This window comes from Narcine bancroftii, chromosome 6 (assembly GCF_036971445.1).
Source record: "Narcine bancroftii isolate sNarBan1 chromosome 6, sNarBan1.hap1, whole genome shotgun sequence".
Classification (NCBI taxonomy): domain Eukaryota; kingdom Metazoa; phylum Chordata; class Chondrichthyes; order Torpediniformes; family Narcinidae; genus Narcine; species Narcine bancroftii.
In genome coordinates, this window is record NC_091474.1 from 147,936,114 (window position 1) to 147,962,693 (window position 26,580).

General features: G+C 38.6%; 1 protein-coding gene across 6 annotated transcripts in view; it reads left to right on the forward strand.

The window, feature by feature from the left end:
- Positions 1-26,580, forward strand: part of lpin1a (lipin 1a) — a 122,067-nt gene that overhangs the window by 85,744 nt on the left and 9,743 nt on the right. For 3 of the 6 annotated variants that reach the window (XM_069886321.1, XM_069886325.1, XM_069886324.1), the window contains 12 exons: positions 335-428; positions 504-709; positions 4,910-5,003; positions 5,531-5,600; positions 8,991-9,083; positions 13,526-13,593; positions 14,677-14,818; positions 16,393-16,541; positions 16,636-16,722; positions 18,574-18,726; positions 19,144-19,258; positions 23,082-23,185. In XM_069886321.1, the coding sequence (XP_069742422.1) occupies positions 335-428; positions 504-709; positions 4,910-5,003; positions 5,531-5,600; positions 8,991-9,083; positions 13,526-13,593; positions 14,677-14,818; positions 16,393-16,541; positions 16,636-16,722; positions 18,574-18,726; positions 19,144-19,258; positions 23,082-23,185 (1,375 nt within the window). The remainder of the gene's footprint in view (positions 1-334; positions 429-503; positions 710-4,909; positions 5,004-5,530; positions 5,601-8,990; positions 9,084-13,525; positions 13,594-14,676; positions 14,819-16,392; positions 16,542-16,635; positions 16,723-18,573; positions 18,727-19,143; positions 19,259-23,081; positions 23,186-26,580) is intronic. The other 3 variants (XM_069886322.1, XM_069886326.1, XM_069886327.1) reach the window with 2 other exon arrangements.

The window sequence follows — 26,580 nt, forward strand, 5'->3', positions numbered from 1 at the left end:
TTTTTTTTTCCACGGGACAGTAAGCTATTATTACCATTACTTTGCAAACTGTAGCAGTTTAGATGAAGATAGTGTGGTGGTAATAGGAAAAGTGTGTTCAGTTAGATCTGTGATCCAGGTTGAGATCTGCTTATTTTTAAAGTAAGCTTTTGTCTCTGCTATTCTGTCGAGATATGTTTCACTGTAGCGTATGATATCACTTTGAAGATGAGGAAAATAGTCTGGAAAAACTCCTGTTTGCATAGAAGCAGAATTGGTGCATCATCTTCCAATTGAATTATAGCAAAATTTAAGCGCACAGTTGTTCTAGAGATTTTATTCTCCATATTCCCAGATAAACGGAGTCATCACCTGGGCATGGATGGTGTCTACCTGGATGATATCACTGAGATGAATCCTGAAGTTGCAGCACTTTATTTTCCAAAATGGTAATTTTCATGATTGCATAGATTTTCTTTTGAAATTCACTGATCATGTACATTTCCTGACATGCTAAAATACAGCCATTGTTTCTTCTGCAGTGAAAACAACACAGCTGGTCGAACCTGGACTGAGCATGGTGTGCATTCAGAAAGTCAGTCGCCACAGTCAGTGGGAAGCTCGGGAATAGACAGTGGCGTTGATGGCTTTTCTGATACAATTGGTGATTTGCCATCCATTGCCATTTCACTCTGTGGTGGGCTGAATGACTACAAAGAAATAACAAATGGTAAAAAAATTTTAAGGCTTATATCTTTGGCACAAAAATAATGCAAGGTCAAGCCTGTTAAATGTGTAACTTAAAAAATACTCCAAGTGTACCAAAGTAGTCTGTCAAATCTGCCTTGACTTTACAATGCCAATTAATGCCCATGTATGTGCGTGCCTGTGAATGCTAAACTTTAATAGCATGTGGGGTGGAAATTCAACTCACCTCCTCCAGGTTGCCCATACACTAGCTTTAGGTTAATTCTGGTTACTGGCTTGTGACATTGGTCAGTCTGCAATTGCACATAAAAAGCAGTTATGGACAGATTTTTTCCCTTTGGAAAAACAGCAAATAAAATGAGATTTTTATAGTAAACTGTCAGCTAATGGCATCCTTGCTAATCATTGCATTTTTATTTTGGTTTATGTTCGAAGGTAGGTGGAGGAGCAGGTAGTATTGCGGAAACAGGGAGGCTGCAGAAAGAATTGGGCAAGATTAGGAGAATGGCAGAGAATTGGAAAATGAAATACAATGTTGGAAACAATAAAAAATAAATAGGCAGATTTTTTTAAATAGGGAGGAAATTGAAAATATCCAGATGTAAAAGGATCTGGGAATTCTCATGTAGGAAAGCTTAAAGATAAACTTGCATGTCTGCAGTGAAGAAGGGAAATGCAATGCTGAAATTCATTTCAAGAGGAAAAGAATACAAGAGCAGGCATGTAATGTTGAAGGCTTTATAAGATGCTGGTGAGACCTCACTTGGTGTATTGTGAGCAGTTTTGAGCTCCACATTTAATAAATGATATGCTGACGTTTCAGAGGTTCAGAAGGATGATTCCGGGAATTAAAGGGTATTCATATGAGGAGAGTTTGATACGTGTTGGAATTTAGGAGAATGGGATGGTGGGGAGGGGTGGGATCTCATTGAAAGATTTCAAAGGTGTGGACAGAGTACATGTTGAAAGGTTTTTTCACATAGTGAGAGAGTCTAGGCCAAGAGAACACAACTTCGGGATTGAAGGGCGTCTGCTTAGAATAGAGGAATTTATTCAGGCAGTGGGTGGTAATGGTAAACCTGTGGAATTTGTTGTGGAGGCCATGTCATTTAAGGAAGAGATGGATTGGTTCTTGATTAGCCAATGCATCAAAGGTTATGGGGAGAGGCTGGGCAGTGGGGCTGAGTAGGAAAATGGATCCGCACTTGATTAAGTGGTAGGGCAGACTCAATGTGCCTATTTCTGCTCCTATGTTTTATCATCTTATAGATTTGCTTGAATTTCAGTAGCCCAGAAGGTAAGTGAGATTTGAACTTCTCTTTCTAACCTGTAGTTCAGACCTTTAGGAATCAATTCAGTAACAACCACTGGCCTACGTATCCCAAATAAATCCATATATATCAGCTTTTACTCATATGTCAGCCTTTAAGGAAGCAGAAGCAGGTTATTTTCTCTATTTTAAAAAAAAAATATTTTACATATGAACCCCAAAATTCAATATGCATTTTTATTTATTTGGATGCACTCCACAGATGTTTCTGACTTGAATAGAATATATACTGTACAATTCTGCTTAATTAGAGGATAACCACGTGAGATGTGTGGAAGAGCTCCCATCAAAATTAGTTAATGTCTTTGAGAAGGAGCCAGAAAAATAGGTGGTTAAAAACATGCATAAGATGATAAGGAAGTGTGTAGGTATTAATGATCCAATGTGGATTATGTGCTGCTGAGATTATGGAAACATCTGTGGGATGCAGCTGTGTAGGCTTGAAGAGTTTAGTTTGTGCTGTTGAATTGAAGTTTTCACTAATTGCTGTACTTTGGGGAAAAGGAGGAAATTTCAGAGATTTATTTTGTATGTTTTATCAGTCATTATTCATGTCCCCCAAAAAATCAAGTATAATAGGTGCAATTTCTAATAGATCATATTAGATTTGTGATGAGTCCATTAATATTTCCTCATTTTGGTGAGAGTGAGGTTTTAATTCCTGTTGAGGAAACAGAATTTTATTTAATTGAGTTTGTATGATTGGCCCAGTTCCTGGAGGAGCTTAAATCCATAACTCCACTCTGTTTAAGTTCAGAATGAACGGTAGAAAGATATCAAAAAGACTAAGATGGCTGCTGTGAATGTGAAAACAGCATGTGTGCAAGCGGCAATTGGACTAAGATCTCAGGAGTTGAAGGAGTTCTCTTCACCTTCGAATCCAGCTAAATGATATGGAGTTGAAGGAGTTCTCTTCACCTTCGAATCCAGCTAAATGATATGGAGTTGAAGGAGTTCTCTTCACCTTCGAATCCAGCTAAATGATATGGAGTTGAAGGAGTTCTCCTCACCTTCGAATCCAGCTAAATGATATGGAGTTGAAGGAGTAGTCTCTTCACCTTTGAATCCAGCTAAATGATATGGAGTTGAAGGAGTAGTCTCTTCACCTTCGAATCCAGCTAAATGATATGGAGTTGAAGGAGTAGTCTCTTTACCTTCGAATCCAGCTAAATGATATGGAGTTGAAGGAGTAGTCTCTTCACCTTTGAATCCAGCTAAATGATATGGAGTTGAAGGAGTAGTCTCTTCACCTTCGAATCCAGCTAAATGATATGACCGTGCCAATGATAAACAAACTCTTGAAAGAAAAATGCTCCATTTCATGAGGGGGGGGGGGGAAAGAATCATCAAATTCTTTTTTAAAAAAAATCCAAACAATTTTGAATATTGTGTCTTTTAAGATTTTACTTCTCCATGGAATATTTTTTATTATGTTCGGTAACTATTGTCCTTTAAATCTGATTTCATTCAGTTGGTTGCCAGTTATCAATGTGGAGGAGTTCTCTAAAGAGTGAGGCATACATGCCATGGAGTCTCCTTGGTATCGTTGAATCTAGTTTGTATCTGTGGTCTGATGTGATTTTTGAAGATGAGATCAAAGGCTTGGGAGAAGGCAAGTCCAAAATGACAAAAAAAATACAGTAATTGTCTAAATTCGTTAGTGGGTGGAGTAAAGAAAATTATCAATGACAGTTGTGAAGTTTTGAGTGCGAGAACCATAGTGGCAGACCCATTTCAGGACTGACTTTGCTAGAGATTGAGTGGAACGTTGTGGAATCAACGTGTTTAACTCAAGCTTGGCAGCAATTACCAAGGTTCAAGGTTCCTTTATTGTCATGTACGTAAATTTGTTAATTTTTGCTGAAAAGGCACCCAAAGGGTCAGTCTCCCCCCGACCAACAAAAGAAAGAGAAGCAAGGGAGTGCTCCTTTCAGAGATGCTGAGTTTATGTGGATTTGTCTTCAGTGCTCCTGTAACCACTGTCTGTCTGTCCCAATGGTGCATTCATGCCGCTGATTCCAAAGCTATGATGCGATTAGGAAGCTGTTAACCCCCGAGAACTTTTGCTAGCCCAGCTCGCCATCAGCACTCTCACAAATCCCGATCTCAATACCTGGTTCTCGTGAGCATTTTCTGCAGCCTGGTGTGAGTCAATTGGGCTCTGAACCCTATGCTGATCCACTACTCTGTAGGGCTCTCATCCAGATTTCTCTTTCTTGGCGGGGTGATGTTTTCCTGCTCTGGTGCCGTGCGTGGTCAGAGTCTGATGCTCCCTAGGTGCCTGAAAACCTCATTTGTGATCTTCTGACAAGCATGAGCTGATTTTAAAGAGCACTGCTGGCAATAACAACCGGGTAGTAGGACCCTGCAGAGAAACGTTGTTTTTCCACTGCCCGCTCTCCTGGGTCCACGTCAGTGCCACCATTTCTAACCAAGGCCAAGAAAATCAGAGTGTCTGTGTACATTCAGAGCAAGCTATGCTCAGACTGTATAATTTGTTGAGAGATCACATTGCAAGAGTTCTGGTGCCAAAATCCAAGAGAAGGTGCCATTGAAATTCTATGAGACTAACTGTTGGAGGCAAAGAATAGAAAAGGTCATCTAAGAACTGGTCTTGGAGGTTAGGAGTAGTGTGGTAAGAGTTAATTTTGAAAACTAGTTGAAATTGCATGGTTAAGTGAGTATATGTTCATGTGGTAATTGTAGCTTTGATCAGAATGTCGAATAACTCAGAGGCAAATCCTTAATGTTTTCAGAAACAGTGTTGCTCTGTGGAAACCTTGGGATTTTTTTTCTATATGGATGAGTGAAGGTGGATTAAATTCCCTTCATGTCTTATGATTTGGAAATTCTGTTAAAATGCTTAAAATTCAAATGTTTCTGTTCTTCCAGAAGAATTTATGGGGCGTTCTGTATCATATCAAGAGTTTGCCGAGAATCCGGGGATCATTGATGATCCTAATCTGGTGGTGAAGATTGGAAGCAAGTAAGTAGAACAGACAGAAAAAGGAAGTAAGGAATTTGTGCCAACTGTCTGCTCAGAATGCATTACAGTTTGAAAGTAGATTCTGCAAGAGCTTGGAAATCTATGATGAATTAGAAACAGCCCTCCTTGATTAATATTTGCCTTTGCCCTCTACTGCATCTTACTCAAATGTTTTACATGAGCAAAAATCTTAAAGGAATCAATAGGAAATTTATTTATCATTATTTGTTTTATTTTAAATCTTTTATCTTATTATTTTGTGGCTGTCAGAATATGTAAAATTGCTGGCAGTAAGCGGGATGAGTTGACTTCAAACTATTGCTTCTCACTAATTTATCATAATTAATTAGTAGAATGACAATAGACATTTATATCGTGTCTTTTATGTGTGAAGTGCTGTTCATTCGTTTAGTGACTACATTTGGGGTAAAGTGAACCTCAGCATTTCACATTTAAAATGGTACATTAATTAACTTTTGCATATGTTAATGAAGTTAATGCTGTCTTTCTCTGCTGACAAAAACTAGGTATTATAACTGGGCAACGGCAGCTCCTGTGCTTCTCGCTATGCAGACATTCCAGAAACCATTGCCAAAGGTGAGTTAGCAGTTAAATGGTACAAGGACTGCCTAAAGAAATCTCTTGGTGCCTGCCACATTGACCACCGCCAGTGGGCTGATATCGCCTCAAACCGCGCATCTTGGCGCCTCACAGTTCAGCGGGCAGCAACCTCCTTTGAAGAAGACCGCAGAGCCCACCTCACTGACAAAAGACAAAGGAGGAAAAACCCAACACCCAAACCCCAACCCACCAATTTTCCCCTGCAGCCGCTGCAACCGTGTCTGCCTGTCCCGCATCGGACTTGTCAGCCACAAACGAGCCTGCAGCTGACGTGGACATTTACCCCTCCATAAATCTTCGTCCGCGAAGCCAAGCCAAAGAAGAAGAAGGTGACTTGCAAAAGGGACACAGGATTTAATTATTTACAATTATGTTTCAGTTTTGGGGTGGTTATATTCAAGGAATGCTGCACTTTCTTCACTGGGGTCTTGTAAATGCACTATATCTGTTTGTTCCCTAAGGAAATGGATTGAAGACCATTTATAGACAAGGCTAATCTTAAATGTTGCTCAAATTCTTCTATATTTCATCACAACACTGTAGGTCTGAGCAATTTATTGTTCATACTTTCTTTTCCCCTCCCTTTTGTGATAACTGTGGCTGGTAGGAAGCTAGTGGAATGCAGGTTTCTTCCAAAATTTTGGCAGAGAAATAGCAGGTAAGTTTAAAGTGGATAAGTATGAAATGATGCACAATGCAAGAGGAAAATGTACAGTAAATGGCAGGACCCTTGGAGTATGTCATTAACTCTGAAAGTTGCAACGCATGTGGATGGGGAGATAAATAAATTAATAGTGTGGGCATTGAGAATAAAAGTTGGCAGGCCATATGATGAGTAAGATGCGATGAAATTTGTGCTGCAGCTCACAGTAACAAACTAAGTATAAATTAACAACGTGCCAAGAGAGGAAAAAAGATAAATATAAAAGGGTAATGTTAAATAGCAGGGGACATACTGTATGTTTAAGGTTAGTAGTTTAAAGGAGGTTTATGAAGAAGACACTGCCATTGGGGCTAGAAGTGGATATGATAGCAATATTTAAGAGGTGCTTGGCCAGATTGAACTGGCAGGGATACTGACTATATGCAGGCAGATTGGATAAGTTGATGGAGACATGGTGGACCAAAGGACCTGTTCCATGTACCATAAAGTGTGGTTTGCAGTAGTTCAACATCATCGGATGATGTTCAGGTTGGTGTGACTGCCTGTCTGATTGTTTATTCCATTCTGTGGCGAGTGAAAGGGCTCAGTTATGAGACTTGGTAAAAGTGATAGTTCTGAGAGCTTCTCTCAGCTTCACTAAACTGTTTTAGGAAAGGTGATGGCTTGAGGAAGAAAATGGGAGGAACTAGAGTATTGTAGATGCTTTGATTGTTTTCTAGAATTAGAAGGCTGAAAATGTTTTAAATTGGAATAAGCCTAGAAGTCCAGCCCAGATCACAGGCTTTAACTCGTATAACAACCCGCTAGGCCAGGAGCTAGTTTACATTTAGGATGCAAGTCATCTTCTTTGGCCATAGCTCCATTTAACAGGTGATTCCTGCGTAAACATGACAAAGTGTCGATGATCTTCCAAACTAATTCCACTTGAACTTCAAGTTATGAAAAGGTGAAATTATTTCAGTTTCACAATATTAGTTGGTAGTTGTTTCCTTCTGCCACCTGTACTGGTGGCATGGATATGTTGCATATTGATTTATTGGCTTAATTTTCACTTGTTTGCTGCACACCAGTTTAGTATGAATACGAGAGACATTTGAATTCATTTTCTTTCTTTGCCATGAACTTTCAGAACTGTAGAGCATAATCTGTCTATGTGGTCAATACACAATGTCTTCCAGTTTGTACTTGGGAAGGTTATTGTAAATTACAGGCAAACTATTTGTTATTTTGTGCAGTTGATTTCCGAATGCAAAATACTGATCCTTTCTCTAAGGCTTGTGGGTCTTCAAATGTTTTCAGTGTAGCAGTTGCTGAGACAGGTTATGCAAGGTTACTAGAGATGGCTGGAATGTTGAGTTGACAATCACATAAGTCATGATCTCAGTGAATGACTGAGCCAACGTGAGTGACCTCCTGCTCTTAATTTATTTGTTCTCTCTCGGTGCATTTCTGTGATTGACCTATTACTTAGGTCTTGAGCATGACACCTGTACAAACAAGAAATGTATCAGTCAATTTGTAGTAGTGTAAATTCAATGTGTTGCTTTGCCTCAGTGAAAAATGTGGTTTACAGGTATACCCCACTTTACGAATACTCGCATTATGCAAATTTGCTTTTACAAAGAAACCTGTGTTCATTTTTACGAAAGGATTTGCGCTTTTATGAAAGCAGCAAGCCATTGTAGAGACTGCACGCGCATCCCTATCAGCTCCTTCCCAGGAACTACGATGAGATGTCAATAGATAGATGACCCTTTTCCTTTCTCTCCCACATTCCAGTCTCCAGTATCTCACACCCAATGGTGTCACTAGGGTTGGTGTAACCACCCCCTCCCCCCGCCTTGGACCAAGTGTGTAAGTGTACCGAGCGTAGAAGAAACAGGTGTGGATTCTTGTATGTCCGGGGTGGTGGCAGTGCTGAGCAGGGTTGGGGTGGGGGCTCTGACCGGAGCACATTAGAAGGTATAAAAAATAAAGTTTTACTTTACAGGCTGTGTATTTATCACATTCTTCCTGCTTTTAATAAATGTTAGTGCTATTTTAGATTTTATGTGTTATTTGGTATGGTGAGGTAGGGTTATTTTTTGGGTCTGGAAATGCTCAAAAAATTTCCCCATAAGCAATCAATGGTTATCGCTTCTTTGCTTTACGCCATTTTGGCTGATGGAAGGTTCTCTAGGAATGCTCTAGTTTTGTAAAGCAGGGTATACCTGTATTTATGGAGAAGATTCCCTGCTCCACATTTTTGTTTTCGGGTTGTTCTTGAGGAGATTTAACTTGCAAAATTATTTTGCATCAGACAATAATCTAGTTCTTGTAGCTTCTGTAAATGGAGCTTTCTGTCGACAAGCTAGAATTTTAAATATATTTATGCAGACAGTAACATTGCTACTTCTGCTTAGACACCAAATGTTATTCTTCTCACTCGCTATGTTTATACTTTTCAAAACTAACCTTTTCTCTATCCCTCCTTTTCCTTCGGTCATTTTTAAATTTGTTTTGAAAATCATTTCAAGCACTCCTGCCTTGGTTACCTTCCTTCATTACTCAAATTTGCAGCATTTTGTGTTGCAGAGATTAGTTTAGTGGTCACAGTATGTGTCTTTATTTTTAATTCACTTGGGAGAGCAGCATTTTGTTTCATATGTCATTTGTGTTTGCCTTTTTATTCCTTTAGTTTACTTTTGTACATTTAAAAACAGGCAACAATGGAAAAACTAATTAAAGAAAAGATGCCCAAGAAAGGTGGCAGATGGTGGTTTTCATGGCATGGAAGAAAAACCAGTGTAAAAGTGGTATGTTGTTCTGTGCTATTCCTGTCTTAATTGGATGTGTAAATAGAATTTGAGTAATGCCATCAGACATGCAAGTCTCAGGTCTGCTGATTTCCTCATCACGAGTCTTAGTGCAGTGACTCAAAATTTAATGTGCATTCAGCAATTCATCAGGTTTTTTTCAATGGACCCCCACCCATGCACTTAATGCTCCAGTCCGTTAAAAGATGCAAGCAATTTTAAAGAGAAATTAACCACTTGTTGACACAGGCCCTTGCAATCAATGCCAAAAGTGAAGTTGAAGCCCTGTTGGACTCTCTTACTTCATCTCCAAGTAGTTTGTGGCATTAAAAAATTCAGAATTTTGATTTTAAAAATCTGGGTCTAAGTGGTGATGGAAGGCACTGAACTTGCTCTACAATGACTTCCTTCCATCATTTGGTGCTCACAGTAGTTGCAGGTTATGAAGGGTTGGACCATTCTACCATGTTTTACGTTTTGACCTTCTTCTTGGAAAAAAAAATATCGGAGCCTTCCCTGCCAGAGGGTGTGGATTTTCTTGGTATCTCAAGTCAGATGATTCCTTGTAGAATGCTCAATTTATCCTTGTATGATCCAGTTCTCTTCATTTCCGCATCTGCAAACAGTTCCTGCATTGTATTTAGGGAGGCGTTCATTTTGGAGAAATATAATTCATATAAATAAACCTTAATTAATGGAAAATATCTACAAATTTAAATTTTGGATGTTAAAATTTTGAGATGAAGTTCAAAATGGCTTTAAAGGAAAATTTATATGCATTATGACACAGGGACACCAGGTGGAGCAAGAGAGCTGCTTTTTTTTTTCAAACTATTTAAAAAGTTCTTTCTATGGAGAATCAAAAATGTCTTGTTTTTAATGACTCCAGGATATTGCAAACCAAATTACCTCCAAGAAATAAATTTTAAAATGTAATCACTGCTGTGATGTTGAAAACACATAATCCAATTTCTTCAGGGTAACCTCCTTCCAAATGACATTATGATATCAGTGAGATCTTATAATCTAACATTTTTCATTTGTATTATGATAACAAATACTGACAATGTGGTGATCACAAAAACATCAAGCTGGATATAACCATAAATTAGGAGCTTTAATCTCTCTTGTTTGATCACTCCTGTATGTTGCAGTGAGAGTATACTCTCCGACAGTATAAATATTAATTATTCATCAATTAAAAAGCTTCAATGGTGATTTATTTTGGGCTAAGGAAGGGTGCAATTGCATTTTTAAACATTAATCCTAGTTTGGAATTCATAAAAACATAAGTAGGAGAAGGAGTAGGTCAGTCAACCTTGCTCCAAGTTCAGTGAAATTATGGCTGATAGGGCCATGAACAGCTCCACTTACTAAACTCTTCCCCTTATTGTTCAATAATCTATTTTTTCTTCAGTATATTCAATTTTGGACTCTATTACTTCATTGGGCAGAGAATGCCATCGAATCTCAACTCTCTTGAGAGTAGCAGTTCCTTCTCATCTGTCTTAAATCTACTCCCCTGAATCTGGAGGCTACGACCCCTGATTCTTGTCTCAACTTCCACCTCCCTGCCTCTATTTTATCTATTTCTTTCAGAATTGTATGTATCTCTATAAAATCCACCCTCATCTATCTAAATTCCAATGTATATTCCCAGGCTGCTCAATTTCTCCTTGTTCATTTCCAGAATCAACTTGGTGAACCACCTCCAAACCTTTCTCAAATAAGGAGACCAGATCTGCATGTAATTCTCCAAGTGTGGCCTCACCTGTACCCTGTACAGTTGCAGCAGAACATGGCTACTATTAAATTCAGTCCCTCTAGTAATGAAGGCCAACATCCCATTTGCCTTCTTGATTACCTGCTCCACTTGCAAACTAGTTCATTCACAAGCACTTCCATGTCTCTCTGCTCAAAAGCATGCAACAATTTTTCACCATTTAGATCATAGTCTGATCAAATTTACCAATTCATTTACCAACCTTGTACTCCATCAGACAGACCCTTGCCCTGCTCAGTTTATCTCTTTTTGTCAACTCTTTGTCTCCTCTATACAATTTGCTTTTCCACTCAATTTTGTATCATTAGCACACTTAGATTACATCACTAGGTTCAGGAACAGCTGCTATCCCTCCACCATCAGACTTCTCAATGACAAACTCAATCGGAGACTCATTTAAGGACTCTTGCTTGTGCACTTTATTGATTCTTTTGTTCTCTCTGTATTGCACAGTTTGTTTACCTTCATTATCTGTTTACAGTTCTTTAATTTGTTTGCACTACCAATTGGGTAATTCTGCTGTGCCCAGAGGAAAAAGGAATCTCTGGGTTGTATGTGATGTCATGTATATACTCTGACAATAAATCTGAAATACATTACTCTTCCAGACCCTCTGTGGCATTTTGCTCACCATTGAATGCCGACCAGAAAAGCACCGATTTATTATAACTCTCTGCTTTCTATTAGTTGAACAACTCTCTATCTACGCAAATACATTACCCCAAATTCCATGCATTCTTATCTGTACGTCTTTTATGTGGCACCTTATCAAACACCCTCTGGAAATCCAAGTATACTATATCCACTTGTTTCCCTCTACTCACTGCGCTTCTTATATCCTCAAAAACTCCATGAAGTTAATTAAACATGGCATGTCCTTCCTGAATTCAGGCAACATCTGTCCAAAAAAATAATTTCTGTCCTGATGTCTTGCTATTCCTTCAAGCATTTTCCTAACTACAGACCTTTTTACCCTCTTTTTTTTCAGACAATGATTGCATTTGCTGTCTTCCAATCCACTGGTATCTTCCCAGAGTCCACAGAATTTTGGTAAATTACCACAAACTCATCTACTATAACTTGCATCATTTAATTCAGTACCTTAGGATGCATTTCATCATGTCCAGGGAACTTGTTCACCTTTAGACTAAAACACAAATGTCCGCAATTGCTGTGATTGCAGATAAAGCACTGAAATGCTGGAGGAACTCAGCCGGTCTTGCAGCATCCATGTTTGGGCCTAGCCCTTCCTCAAGGTATGAGCGAGAAAAGAAATCCAATGTACGTAACATGAAAGCGAAGTGTCCAATCAAAGTGCAGCAAGTCTGATCACCTCCTCCCCTCCCATTCTTCCCCTTTTTTTCTCCAGTCTTTAATTCAGATGCCTGTCTGCTTTTTTCTCATACTTTGAAAAAGGGCTCAGGCCTGAAACACAAGTAATATATTTTTACCTCCTATGGATGCTACAAAACTGGCTGAGTTCCTCCAGTCTTTCTATGACTTGTCCATCTTTAAGCCCACTCATTTTCCCAGCATTACTTATTTAGTACTTGCAATTATATAGAGGTCCTCACCTCCCATTCCCTCCTCACCATCAATTGTTGGCTTGTTACCCAGACCTTCCAAAGCAAAGACTAACCCAAGATAGTTGCTCAAGACCTCGCCTATTTCCGCTTTATACATTCAAAAACATTTGCTTTTTTTAATATTTGGTGCTAATTCATTTTCATAATCTGTCTTTTCTTTGTCTATTGCTGCCGTAGTGGTCTTTAGTGCTGCTTCCTTAAAGTTTCCCCAATCCTCTAGTTTCCTAATAGCCTTGGCCACTTTGAACAGTTGCTAGATCACATTGAAACAGGTTAGAACATGGTACCATGAGCAAAGGATAGATATTGTGGAAAGCAAACTATAGCTGGGCATTTGCTAGCAAAATTATATAATGTGAAATGTACACAAACAAAAGCATTACATGACTAATTTGCATAAGTTTACAGCCTTTGTGGCATTAAGCACACAGCTGCAAATTCTTATAAACATCTGTTGTCAGCTCCTGTGAGATTATGTTGATCATAAAACTGCAGGAGGTTGCTTCTTGATCTGCATTATAACTCATATTAAAATCATTTCTTTATTTTCTGACTCTCAGCATATGCAAAATAGAGCAATATTAGAGTGCAATGAATAAGTGAGTATATTAGTAAATTTTATATAGAATATCTTCCTAATGCCTTTTGAAATTATTTATTTGTATTTAGCAAAATCCCAAAGGAACCATTTTAACATCCATAGATTTCGGCAGAGTATTCCCAATTTTCATTTGCACCTAAATCTAATTGTGTCAGCAATGAAAATCACTGATTTGAATGCAGAGCTAGTAGTTGTGATGCCTTGTTTGGTGATGGAAGTAGATATTTCTTTTCCCCACATTGTACAGCTGAGTATTCACTAGTGGCTGAGGAACATTTCGTAATGATAAAAATATTTGTTCATAGTTTTACAGTATTTAGCTGAGTTTTTTATTAGGATATCTTGGATTTTCACATTTTGGAACAAAATGATGCAGTTCGACAATAATTGAACGGAATAATCTTCAACTGGATGTTAATCTTTGCGAGTGATTTTTGAAGGATAGCACATACAACCAAGTATTCTGTTACAGGAACCAGAAGTTGAACAAATCCAAAGTGGGCAGGATATAAGAGATCAGTCAGCGCTGCCTGGAAGCAGGTATTAAGCTGCGACAAATCTGATTGTCTCTTGCTTTTAACCACATTCCTTAATTTTGTTCTGCCATCAACATTGAAGGGCTGTCGTTGCTGTTAGGTTTAAGGGGACGTGAACAGACATATCAATGCCTTTTTGGAACCTCTGGGACTAATTGTTCTTTCCAGATTAACAAATTATCCAAATACTACTAGTAATGAAATACCTGAAGGACTTGATTTTATGTAAATTACTACTGAGACTATTTAAAAATACTGTGATGGAAATCCATAACAAAACCGAGCAAATTACATATTAGATTAAATCGTCCACTTTTGAAGTCTGAAGCTCAGGCTTACCAAATATGTCAAATTCCATATTTTAATACTGCAACAAGAATTATTGTCACACATCCTGATTCAGAACATTCTGTGCCAAATGTTGACATTGGATGAGGAGAAAAGACAAAAGTTGCGAACCTCTGCGGGGGGGGGTGGGGTGTCTCAAAAGTAGGCCAGCATAAGCTGTGAGGGAACAATAGAGATTCTCTAGCTCTTCATTCCCCTCCATCACCCCTTCTATTGCAGGGGACCATCTGGCCTCTGGCCTTGTGCGACTCTCCTGTGAAAACAGCTAAAGTTTCTGTTGCCATCTAAAACGTAATGTTTGTGTGGCATCACTCAGCTGTATCCAGAACTTGCAAATATGAAATCAATTTTGTTACACACATTTAACACATAACCAAGACCATTTATACAAAGATGAAGCACACATACCTCATAGACATTATATGCTGGAGGACAATTATAAAATAGTGCACTTTGTGTTGTCCAAAGGATTTTTTTAAGGGAAATTCAACTTTCAAATGAAACAATGCCATCTTTGTGACATTTGGAACTCTGTCAATTTTATATTAAAGAACCATATTTTGAAGTGGTAAAATTAGTAATGCTCAACACATCAAGAGCATTTCACTATCAGATAGATGTTGGTAACTAAGTTTGAATGGCGGACAGTATTTTTTTTTGCAGTATGTTTATATGGCTACTTGTTCTCTTGCCAATTGAATTGCTCATCAGTACGGACCTCCACTTAAACTTCTGATAGGTTAAAAGATGAATCGTCATCAAGTGATGAAGAAATCAGAATGGTCAACCAAAACACTGGTGTGAGCCATCAAGATCTCAAACTGCCATCTTTACCCTGTATTTCGTACGTGAAGTCCCTTCGACTAACCTCTGACCAGCTGGTAAGTATAAAATGCTTGTACATCGAGGTCTGTATAATTTTAAAAAAATCTTTTAACAGATTCAAACTAATTGTTTGAGGAGTCTGATGCCATATTTTTGTGGTTCAGTAATACCTAGGTCAGGATGACCCAGCCAGCTCAGAATTAAACCCTTCATCTCTAATTATTTAAATTTCCCTTTATATTCTAAATTCCAAGAAAGCGACCCTAATTTACTTTAATCCTCGACTCTGCGAAAGATGTGATACCCTCATTCAAGGCCAGGATAACCTTTCCAAGGAATGGTGTCTGGGTCTACTCTCTACGATTCAGTTGTAATACAACTTTTAACCCCTTGTGTTCCTATCCTTCAGAGATAAAAGCCACAGTTCTTTGGAATTTTAGATAATTTTCTGTTCTACCAAGAATGTTTCTAATGGCATAGTGCACCTATGGCTTAATGGATTTAAAATGAACTACTTTAATTTTTGTAATTGTAGGTAATGCATTTGTAATGGGCCTAGAGGACCCCAAATCCCAGCAGCAATAGAAATTCACCAAGACAGATGGCTACTTAAACAGAAGTTGTTTTTAATTTTCTTTAAACATAAAAACCGGATCAAACATTAACTTATTACAATTAACTTAACTCCCTTCTAATTCTAAGTGCAGATGTATGTAATGTGTGTTCAGAAATATTCTTTGGTTCACAGTCCAATCTCACTTCTCACTCCTCCAAGATTTCTTTATCAGGCAATTCTTATACTGTGCACAGAATTTAACATCTATGAATTTTCACCAGGCTCTGGTGCTTAAAGTTAAATGGTTACTGCTCAGGAAGGTTCTTGTTGGTTAGTGAGAGATATTTGTTGCTCATTGGACACACAAACTGATTTCCTCCGATCAGTCACTTCAAGGTCTTGCCAAAGAAACTTGCCCCATTATGGGTTTTCCAAAATATAATCTCTTCTTCCAGGTCACCACAGAGTTCCTCATGTTTCCCTTGTTTCAGGAGAAACACTCTAGCCAGCCATTTCTTCTTGTAAGAACTACAAGGGTTTTCAACAGGCTGAACTCACAACCCATCTTCAAAATGAGGTTTTCAACAAGCCTGTCATGTTGCAGCCTCAATTATAGAACTGACTACTCTCCCTCTCCCAAAAGAGAAATCGCCTGTCTTTTTACTCTCTCGTTAAAAACCAGAACTCCTTGCAAGGTTCCAAACTCAATCCTTGAAAGATCTTTAACCAGCACTTGAGCCCAGACTTTTCCATTTGCACTTGTTTTTGAAATTCTTTCTAAAGCAGTTTCATTGTCTCTGCAAAGTCACTGGTACCTGAATGTCTGGCTTTAGCAAAGCTCTTGCATTTTAAATGAGGTGTGTTTTGTTACTGTGTTTGTGAAGTGATCTACACTGAACCCCCCCCCCAATCTATCTCTTTTAAATGCATATTTTTATATAGTATATAATTTAACCCGCAACACATTCAACCTATATATTGCATATAAAAGAAACTAGCCATTCATGGATCAAATGATCCTTAGCTATTTGACACAAACTGTAGTAGTGGACCTGTGCTTTATTTCAATTACAGAGAAGTCTCCAACTAAAGGATGGTCCAAATGATGTTGTATTCAGCGTCACAACACAATACCAGGGTACATGTCGTTGTGAAGGAACTATCTACCTCTGGAACTGGAATGACAAAATAATTATTTCTGATATTGATGGAACAATTACAAGGTACATTTTAATCAGATGGTTTCAGTATACTCACATTTTGAAATTACTGACTGCCTGTGCAATAGTGAACAAGTTGCATTTTGTACTTGTGCAGATCTGATGCCTTGGGACACATCTTACCCACACTTGGAAAAGATTGGACACATCAAGGCATAGCAAAGCTTTACCACAAAGTCAGCCAGTAAGTTTTGCAGCAGCCTTCACAAATGGTTCAATTTTATCATGCATCTTTCTGTCAAATATTATTTGTTTGGTAAGTCTGGAAAGGCCACAGCATGAAGAGTGCTGAAAGTTGAAGTCCACACTAATACATCAGAAATAGAAATAAAACCAGGAAATGCTCAACATCAGGCTGCCAATGTTGAGAGAGAAAGAAAGTGAAATTCAGTGATTTTTTTTTCACTAGAATTTAAATGAACAGGCCAGTTTTATCCTTTTCTCAACACCTACGGAATAAATCTGCACATGGGTAGTTCTCTTTACTTTTGTCAAGTGCCCTACCAGTCAGGATTAAAAAGTATTTTGATATCGAGTCACTGTTGCAAAGACAAATAGAGTGAAACCACAGAAAAAATTCTGTAGATGCTGTGATTGTGGGGAAAAACACAAACATGCTGGAGGGACTCAGCAGGTTTCGCAGTGTCTTATAGGAGGTAAAGATATTATGGTAAACCACTGTACGTATGTATTTGTTTGGGCAAAATTCCACACCTGATCTCACTTGCCCATGTGGGTCTCTGACCCTCTGTTGATGCCAGTTTGTTATCAACCGTCATCACCACCAGACCTATGTGCATTACTTACTGTGATGACTGGAGGAAACATTTTAAAAAGCCGGCCAGCAAAATTTCTCATATTTGGTGCTGCATTTATTTTCCTTTGTAAGCAGAGATTGTTTTTTTTTTTTTTTTTGGTTAGTACAAAACATTATTTTCATGTGAAATCTGTCATTCGTCTCCACCTAAAATGCCATGTTTGAGTGTAACATGACCAGCAACATTATTGCATTGAAAAAATAAAATACAGTGTACTTTGACCTTTTGATCAAAACACAGTATCGTAGGTAGAGACTGAAAGCCTGCCGTTGTTTAACAGATGATACAAGCATTCTGCTGGTGCTACTGTGCTGCTTAGTTACCCTAAACATAGTATTTCAAAATCCAGAATCTGAAACACTTCTGCTCCGATGCATTTCAGCTAAGGGGTACTCAACCTATATATTGTGTAAAAGGAGCATGGGACCTTTCATCTCCACTTAAGCCTGCAAATAAATCAGTTTGTGATGCTCTTAACAAAAAGTGATCGAGAGAATGGTGTGGGATGGATACCATTGGCTTCCTGACATGCAAGGGTAACTACTGCAAGATGTTAATTATTTTGTTTAGTTTTTAGTTTGTGAATTTTGAGCTAGCCTTGTTGCCATTTCTCTATGTTGGAGGTTAGGTTTTTCCAGTATAAAATGCACTTGAACTAAATGGTTTCTTTGAACAAATATAGAAAATTGAGGAAAATCCACATCACTTGTCTCTGTTCACCACCAAATATCCCTACTCTAGCTTTCTGCAGAGAGGGAATTATGGCAACAGAGGTTCAATTAAAAGAATGCACTTGGACCATTAGGAACATATTACTCACTGATTTGGTAAGTGCATTTATATGAGCAGGTGCCTTGCTGGAATCATTAAAGCCTTATGATAGCATAATCTAGAAGAAACCAATCAAGTTGCCTACCTAGCAGATTGCTTGGTAACTTCACAAATCACTTCCCCAGTCCAGAGATAGACAACCAAACTTGGATCCTTGCTTTGGTGACGAGGTTTTGGAGGTGGCAAGGCCCTTCAGAGACTCAGCTTGTGGCATTGGCTGAGAAATGCTGGTAGTTGTCGACTGCAAAGTTAAAAATAAAATTAATCATTTGTACACCAGGCCAGGATCGTGATGGTTATTGACTATTCCGTTGTCGAGTGCCTGTAGTGGTTTGAAAGCGAAGAAAATACCAGTGACTAAATGTATTGTTTAAATTTTCCTGCAGAAATGGGTACAAGTTTCTGTATTGCTCGGCTCGAGCTATTGGGATGGCTGATATGACTCGAGGATATTTGCATTGGGTTAATGAGAAGGGGACAGTGTTGCCAAAGGGCCCTTTATTGCTATGTCCCAGTAGTGTTTTCTCAGCCTTGCACAGGTAACGTAACTTCTATTGCTTTATTAGTTTCCTGTTTTTCAATCTCATTCTTCATTGATATCTCTCTGGCTCCTTCTGCAATGATGTAAAATGTTTTTTTTCTCCATTGTGTTCAAAAGAACTGAATTTGTTACTGTCACCTGCCACTGTGCTCATACCTAATGTAGTCTTAGAATTGTTCTTTCAGATTTAAGCACTAGAAGTCTTCACCCTTCTGAATAGAATTGCATTAACTAAAAATCAGATTCGAATTACGTTATTAAAATGACACCTAGTTTATAGAATCAAAATATTAACATGAAAGGAATGTATGTGGCCTCTTGATGAAGATCAAGATCCTTATTGGTCAAGATCTATTGCTTTGAGTATTATCCCAAGTTGCTAACTATGTATTTGATTTTTTTTTCCTTATTTTAGAGAAGTAATTGAAAAGAAGCCTGAAAAGTTCAAGATTCACTGTCTAACAGACATCAGAAATCTCTTTTATCCAAATAAAGAACCTTTTTATGCTGCTTTTGGAAACCGATCTAATGTAAGTTAAGCTGTACAATAGTACATTCTGACATGCTTCATTTGGTCATGGTTCTCACTAGGTTATCAGTCAGGACTGCCATGCATGTTAACCATGCAGGGCTTTAAACCATAACAATTAAATTTTAGTGCAAATATTTGCATGGGATGCTTTTTTTCCAGGTTCAGGTACAGGTGCTTAACCTTTTATCTGGGATTATTGGGACCAGACACCTGCCGTTGTTCAGAATCTTCCGGATTTTGGAATAATTTTAAAGACTGTCCCTTTAAGTAAATGCCTCGCTCCTAGCCCCCGCCATCCATCTCTTCCCCCTCCCCACCCTACTGTCCATCGGTGCAATTCCCCTACCCCCACCAAGGAATATTTTGTGTCCTAGGTCAGGTCGAGCACGTGTCATGGTGGGGTGGAGGGGGAAGTGATGCTGACTGGGCTGAGCAGTGGTTTGACGTACGCCATACAGGAGGCTTTCGACCAGCAGGTTGGTCAGGTGGAGGTCAGAAGCGACGGGGTGGCCCAGGAGCTCAGCCAACAAACAGCCAGGGTCGGCTGCTCCGAGCCAGTGGCAAAGCAGGGCAAAAGGCTGGACACGAGGTGAGTGATAAAGGTCAAGTGGGCTCTGGAATGAGAGGCCACCCCTTCAGTGCAGAGCTGCAGAAGGAATGGGCATTAGGGTGGTGGGACTGGGCAACAGCAGCTTTAAGGCACACCACTAGCTTATCGGTCCAGCCCTTGGGCATACCCTGGAAGCACAGCGCTGTCCATTTTCCCCCACCCCCCCTTCTAACTTCTGACACGGCTGCAAGGGTACAGTGCTGTTGAGCCCAGAATTCACTGGAATGCCACACCAAATCGCAGCGATGGCTGTCTTCGTTACTCATAACCCTCCATGCAGCTGGATCCACTCTACAAGTGCCAGAGCAGTTCCAACTGCTTGAGGGATTATGGGTAAGTAAGACTGCCATTGCTCCTGCATTGTGCCAGCTTTTCTCCCACTGGGTGCAGGGGTGTCGCTCTCTGAAAACAGAATATTTGCACATTTTTGAATATTTTATTTTCCATCAATAAACAAGGAAATAACACCATAAACTGCTTGAAAATGTAGATGTCCTCCAACAATCTACGTACATGTGATGTTTCTTCCCCTCCCTCTTCCACCCCTTTTTAAAAAAAAACACCAGGTGCGATGTTGGCGTTTCCAATGAACATCCAGGGAGGCCATGCAGCCATCCCCTCATGTCATATCTTTTATTAATCCACCTATTGATAATTTTTGTCATGTGTGATTTTCACATTTTTTAACTCAGTTATATTTCATTTAATCTACCCCCACTTCAAATGTCCAGCCTCCAAAATCACTGCAACTCAACTTTATTTAGTGTAAACGGCTATTCCGGAGGCAAGTTTACTAATGTATTACAGGAAAGTACTTGTGTGTAAAAACCATATTTGATAAGCAGATGTCATCTACCGAAAAAGTGCTGGTTTTTGGAGGTTACTGGGTGTTTGGAATCCCGGATAAAGGGTTAAGCACCTCTACTCCCTACAGTTGAATCTACCAGCTGCTCCCTGTAGCTGCTTCTTGACCCAGGCAAATTGGACAAGCCCAGAATACCAGGTTAGTCAGCATAGACAAGCTGGGCTAAAGGGATAATTCCATGCTATATGATTCTCTTTCTGCATCAGAGGAATGAAAATTTACAAACTGTGCAGATCTGAAGTCTGCATGCAAATCAAAATCTCCTGAACTAGGTGAGATTATAAATTTGATTTATTACTGAAATACTGTGATTTTTAAAACATTCATCAATTCTACACAAGGTTTTAAAATGGTTTAAATTTGTGTTTGTGCTTTTCATGTTATTTAACCCCCTCTGGAGTTGTAAGTGAAGGTTGCACAAGATAAATTAAACCGAAGCATAAACACTGGAAACGAATTAGAAAATGAAGGGAACACTGAGATAGTTAGCCAACAACTGTACAGAGGGAAACGATTAGATTCTTGGATCAATACCCTTTCACCAGAACGAGAAGACCCTTTTAATCAAGTTCCAAATTTTGAGTTGGGATGTGTGAGGGATAGGGACACTTGTTGGTGGTTTGCATTGGTGATAATTGAGGCACACGTGGAAACAAAGGCCTCCAGCAGAATTGTGAATTAATTCTGTAGCTCAGGAAAACCTGTGGTGGTTCTGAAAATTCAGATAGTAGATTCTAGATACGCAGCCCATTCTCTGTTCCTGAAAAATTATGAATGATAGATTCATGATAAATAAATGCATATGGGATAGTTTATCATCAACATTTTCTGTCTGCCCACATACATCCTTCGACAGCAATTTCATATAAACTCCAGTAAGGTTTAAAAACATCAGATTTTGTATCCTGGAATTATTACCTAATTCATCTTGGCTGCTGAAGATATTTTACTTGGCAGATCAAATAAATTGGTGAGAATTAATTTTTTACTTGGCAGATAAAATGGAGTGGTGAGAATTAATAGATTTGTCGTTGCAATGCAGTACAACGAAAGCCTATTTCTTGATGGGCTGCATAGCAATTTCTCATCTGTACATTTTAGATGTTAACAGAGCAGAACAGTCTGCTTACCCAAGTGGCACTTGTTACTTGACACAGAATTTCTGCAGCTGTTCCAGCAGATGCTCATCATTGACTCCATCGGAAATCAGAAAAGAGACGCCAGATCTGGCACTGCTAGAAATTCCCATCAGCCCTATGAACACCTGCCTGCTTCTTTCAAGGCCACTAAAGTGGCTGTTGGGTGGACTCTCTTCATTCGCCTCCTTTTATTGTCTGTGTGAGATTCAGAATACTTGGGCATACTGATAAATCGCTGGAGATTGCACTGTAAACTGGAAGACCCTGGTAGTAGGATCTTGCTCTAATTGCCAAGGGTGATGCTATGATCCTACACAGCCTCTTGCTGTGTTTCAAGTCTTAGGGGACATTTCCCCCTAAACAATGCTAGCAAAACCACCTTATTCTTCCATAGTCCTTGCTCTATAATGAAAGGGCTCTTTTTCGATTGTTTGGTGCTTTCAGTAGATATGTAGGTTTGGATTGCAAAATAATAATTAATATATTTTCTGAAACCTTTTTCACAAATTTACAACCAGATTTGGCATTTTCTACTGTTTTAAAATTAGTAGTGTAATTTTTGTTTTATATCCAGAATTTTTTAGGAAATCCCAGCATCTAAAAATGTCATTGCTGTTTTTATTTTAAATTAAAAGAGATGAGAATGATGGGTGAGATTTCTGACTAGGTGTTATTTACCCAGTTGACAGATGCAAGATTGTATTCAGAAGCATTTGTACAGTGTGCGAGTGTGCCAGGCTGAATAAACTTGTCACTATCAGCCTTGGCTTTTTCCCTGAGAAAAAGTGTAATGACAGAAACCTAGCTCCAGTGGGAGGGAGAGCCTCAAGTTATCACTGTAATCAAATGCAAGCATTCTCCTTTCTTAGAAAACCCTCTTCAATTAATTCAGTTCTGACAACATCTCAGAGTATCATGAGGGGGAGACCATGTTTAAAAAAAGTTATTTGCTCAAGGTTTTATTATTTCAGCCTTGTTGCCTTATGAGTAATTAAATGCTTCAGATTTTTTGTAATGGCTCTTATTTAATCTATTTGTACGATCATTTTGTACCATTCAAATCTGCAGACTGTTCTGAATAAATACATTCCCAAGGGTAATACAAATCAGAGACATCTCATCTGCTTTTGAAGTGAATTGCAGCTGTGTAATGGATCATATTATAAATGAGCTGAGACTTTTTCTTATTTCCCCCCCTCCTAAACAGGATGTTTATTCTTATAAACAAGTTGGTGTCCCTATAAACAGAATTTTTACAGTCAATCCAAAAGGTGAACTAATACAGGAACATGCAAAGACCAATGTATCATCGTGAGTAGACATGCATTATCTAATTTATTGTAGAAATGCACTTTTTTCTTCAAGAATTATTTTGTATACAATGCTTAAGCATGGAATTTAATTTATTGTAGTTGAGACATACAGTATGGTAACAGGCCCTTTTGGCCCGTGAGCCATGCCACCCAATTGCATGTAATTAACCTACAAACCCAGTATATTTTGAACAATAGGAGGAAACTGGAGTGCCTGGAGGAAACCCATGCAGACACAGGGAAAACATACAAATTCCTTACAGACAGCGCCGGATTGGAACCCCAGTCAATGGCAATGTAATAGTGTTGTGCTAACTGTGCACACCCTCAATACATTTCCAGATACTGGGACATATTATTTCTAAGTTTAATTGTCATGGTCATACATTCAACACAAAAGTAGACCCAACGAGCTCATGCTGTTTCTCGACCACTCGTCTATATTATAATTTACCAGTACTTGCTCCATAGCTTTCTTTGCCTTGGTGATTCAAGTCCTCATCCAGATACTTTACTGTTGTGAGAATGCCTGCCTCATCCAGACCATGGGCAGTGTTTCAGTACCAACCATTTCAGGTTGAAAAAAATGTTCCTCAGGTAAACTTCATCTGTTCTTCTTAGACACCTTTGGTATGTGGAAAAGTTTTGTTTTAATCAGCTAGTCTGTGCTTTTTTTAAAAATAAAGACCTTTTTAATCAGGTTTCCTGTCAGCCTCCTCGCAGGAAAAATTATCCAGTCTCTCCTTTTAATGGAATCATTCCATCCCAAGCAATATTCTTGTGAATCCCTACATCCTCTTCAGTGCAATCATCACATCCTTCCTATATTTTGTGATGACTAGAACTGAACAATATTCCAGTTGCAGCCTTTCCAATAATTTATCGTTGCATTAAGACCTCCCTGTATTTGTATTCTATGGCCAAGTTAATGAAGGCAAGTAACCCATATACTTTCATTTGCCACCTTCAGGGATCCTTAGGATCCCTGCCTAGGACTTGATCCTTCACTATGTTTGTTCTACTTTTATTAGCCCTTCCAACGTGCATCACCTCACATTTACTAGGATTAAACTCAATAATTGCTCAACTGTTCAATTATTGTCCTGTCATCGAGCACTACCCTCCTCACAAACTCCAAACCATCAAATACCAGGTCATAGAATTGTTTGGTATAGAAACAAGATATTCAGCCCAACTTATTCATGATAACCAATATTCATCCTTCTGTATTAATCCCATTGCCCAGCATTTGGTCTATAGCCCTCTATGCCTAGACAATTCAAGTGTTTATTCACAGTACTTAAATACGGTCAATGATCCAGCTTCAACCCCTCTCTGAAGCCGTGAACTCCAGGGTGAAAGAAGGCTCCCTCATATCCCCTCTTAATTTATTTTCTCCCTCAGTGCCATAAACCTGCATCCTCTTGTTTTATCTAACTTTGATTGCAGAAACTTTTCCCTTAACTATATCTGTCAATTTGGCATTCCTCCATCATGCTCCTCGTTAACTTCCTCAGATGCACAATCAAACAGGCAGAGTTTCTCCTGTCTCCTCATAACAGAACTGCTCCATAGCAGACAATATCCTGGTGAATTTCTTCTGCATTCTCTCCAGTGCTTTATCCTCTTTTACTTTGAGGACCAGAGTTACATGCAATGTCAGTTGAGGTCTGACCAAGGATTAATGAATTTGGAGTATAATTATTTATTTTTCAATCACTCCCCTGATCAATTAAGGTCCCATGCATCTTCACCTGCATTTCCATCTTTTTAAAAAATTTAAAAAAAAATTTTCGCACCGTGAATCATGTCAACCAAAGTATGTACAAACGTTTCTCCCTTCCCTCTACCCACCTACCCCCCCAAAAAAAAAACCCTTTGGTGTTTAACATATACAATACAACCACACAAAACAATATCTTAACGCAAAGGAAAATAAACAAGAATAATGCGTCATCTATTTATTACACATTGAATCTAGTAGTTTTGTCTTCTTATCATTTTCATTTTAGGGGATGGAGGCCCTAGGCATGCTCTCTCTGATATGTTCCATGTATGGTTCCCAAATTTGTTCAAACATTGTGACTTTATTTTTTAAATTATATGTTATTTTTTCCAATGGAATACATTTATTCATTTCCATGTACCATTGCTGCACACTCATGCTCTCTTCCATTTTCCAAGCCGATAATATACATTTCTTTGCTACCGCCAAGGCCATCACAATGATTTTTTTTGTGCTTTATCCAATTTGAGGCCCAATTCCTTACTTATGTTATCCAAAAGAAATATCTCTGCTTTTTTTTGGTATGTTATTTTATGTAATTTCATTTAGTATCTGATTTAGAATAAATTTCGTAGCTTCTTCCTTTTAATTTGGTTATGTATTCCATTAATGTTTATAGTCATATAGTTCAACATGGCCATCTTATATCTTGCTTATATTTCTTTTCCACCTCTTCACCACCTCCATCCCCCTTTTCATCTCTTAGTTTACTCTTATTAAACTTAATGTACACAACACATTTAAAACATAAAGTACCCCCGTGATTCCCACACCTTAACCCCAAAAGTTCCCTCCCTCTCAGAGTTTCCCCTTATTCTTTGCCGGGTAACCACAACTCTCCTTTTCATTTGGATTGCGATCTTGCTCGCAGCGTCAACTGATTTTGCAGTGATGGTTCTTCCCTCCCCCCCACCCCCGAGCCCTCCCCAGAAAACATTACTTTTTTTAATATACAAACACAAAACAAAGTTCTCTTTTTTCCATCCTTACTTCCTTCCTTCCCTTCTGTTTTCCCTCTTTAGTTCTTTATATACATTGTTTTTACATCTTTATATATACTTTATTGCCGTTCTTCATTCTTATTACACCTCTTCATCTCTTCTTCCGACTTGCAAACTTTCTGCGAATTCTAACGGTTCCTCTGGATCCGAGAACAGTCTGTTTTGCTCCCCGGGTATAAATATTTTAAGTACAGCTGGATGTTTTAACATTAATTTGTAACCTTTTTTCCATAAAATAGTTTTTGCTGATTTAAACTCTTTCCTCTTCTTTAAGAGTTCAAAACTTATGTCTGGATAAAAAAATATTTTTTGACCCCTGTATTCCAATGGTTTATTGTCTTCTCTAACTTTATTCTTTGCCCGTTCCAGTATGTTTTCTCTTGTATATTTCAAAAATTTTACTAAGATGGACCTTGGTTTTTGATGTGCCTGTGGTTTCGGAGCTAGTGCTCTGTGAGCCCTTTCTATTTCCATTTCTTCCTGTATTTCTGTCATTCCCAGGACCTTTGGGATCCATCCTTTTATAAATTCCTTCATGTCTGTGCTTTCTTCACCCTCCTTCAGACCCACTATTTTTGTTGTTTCGTCTACTATAATTTTCCAACT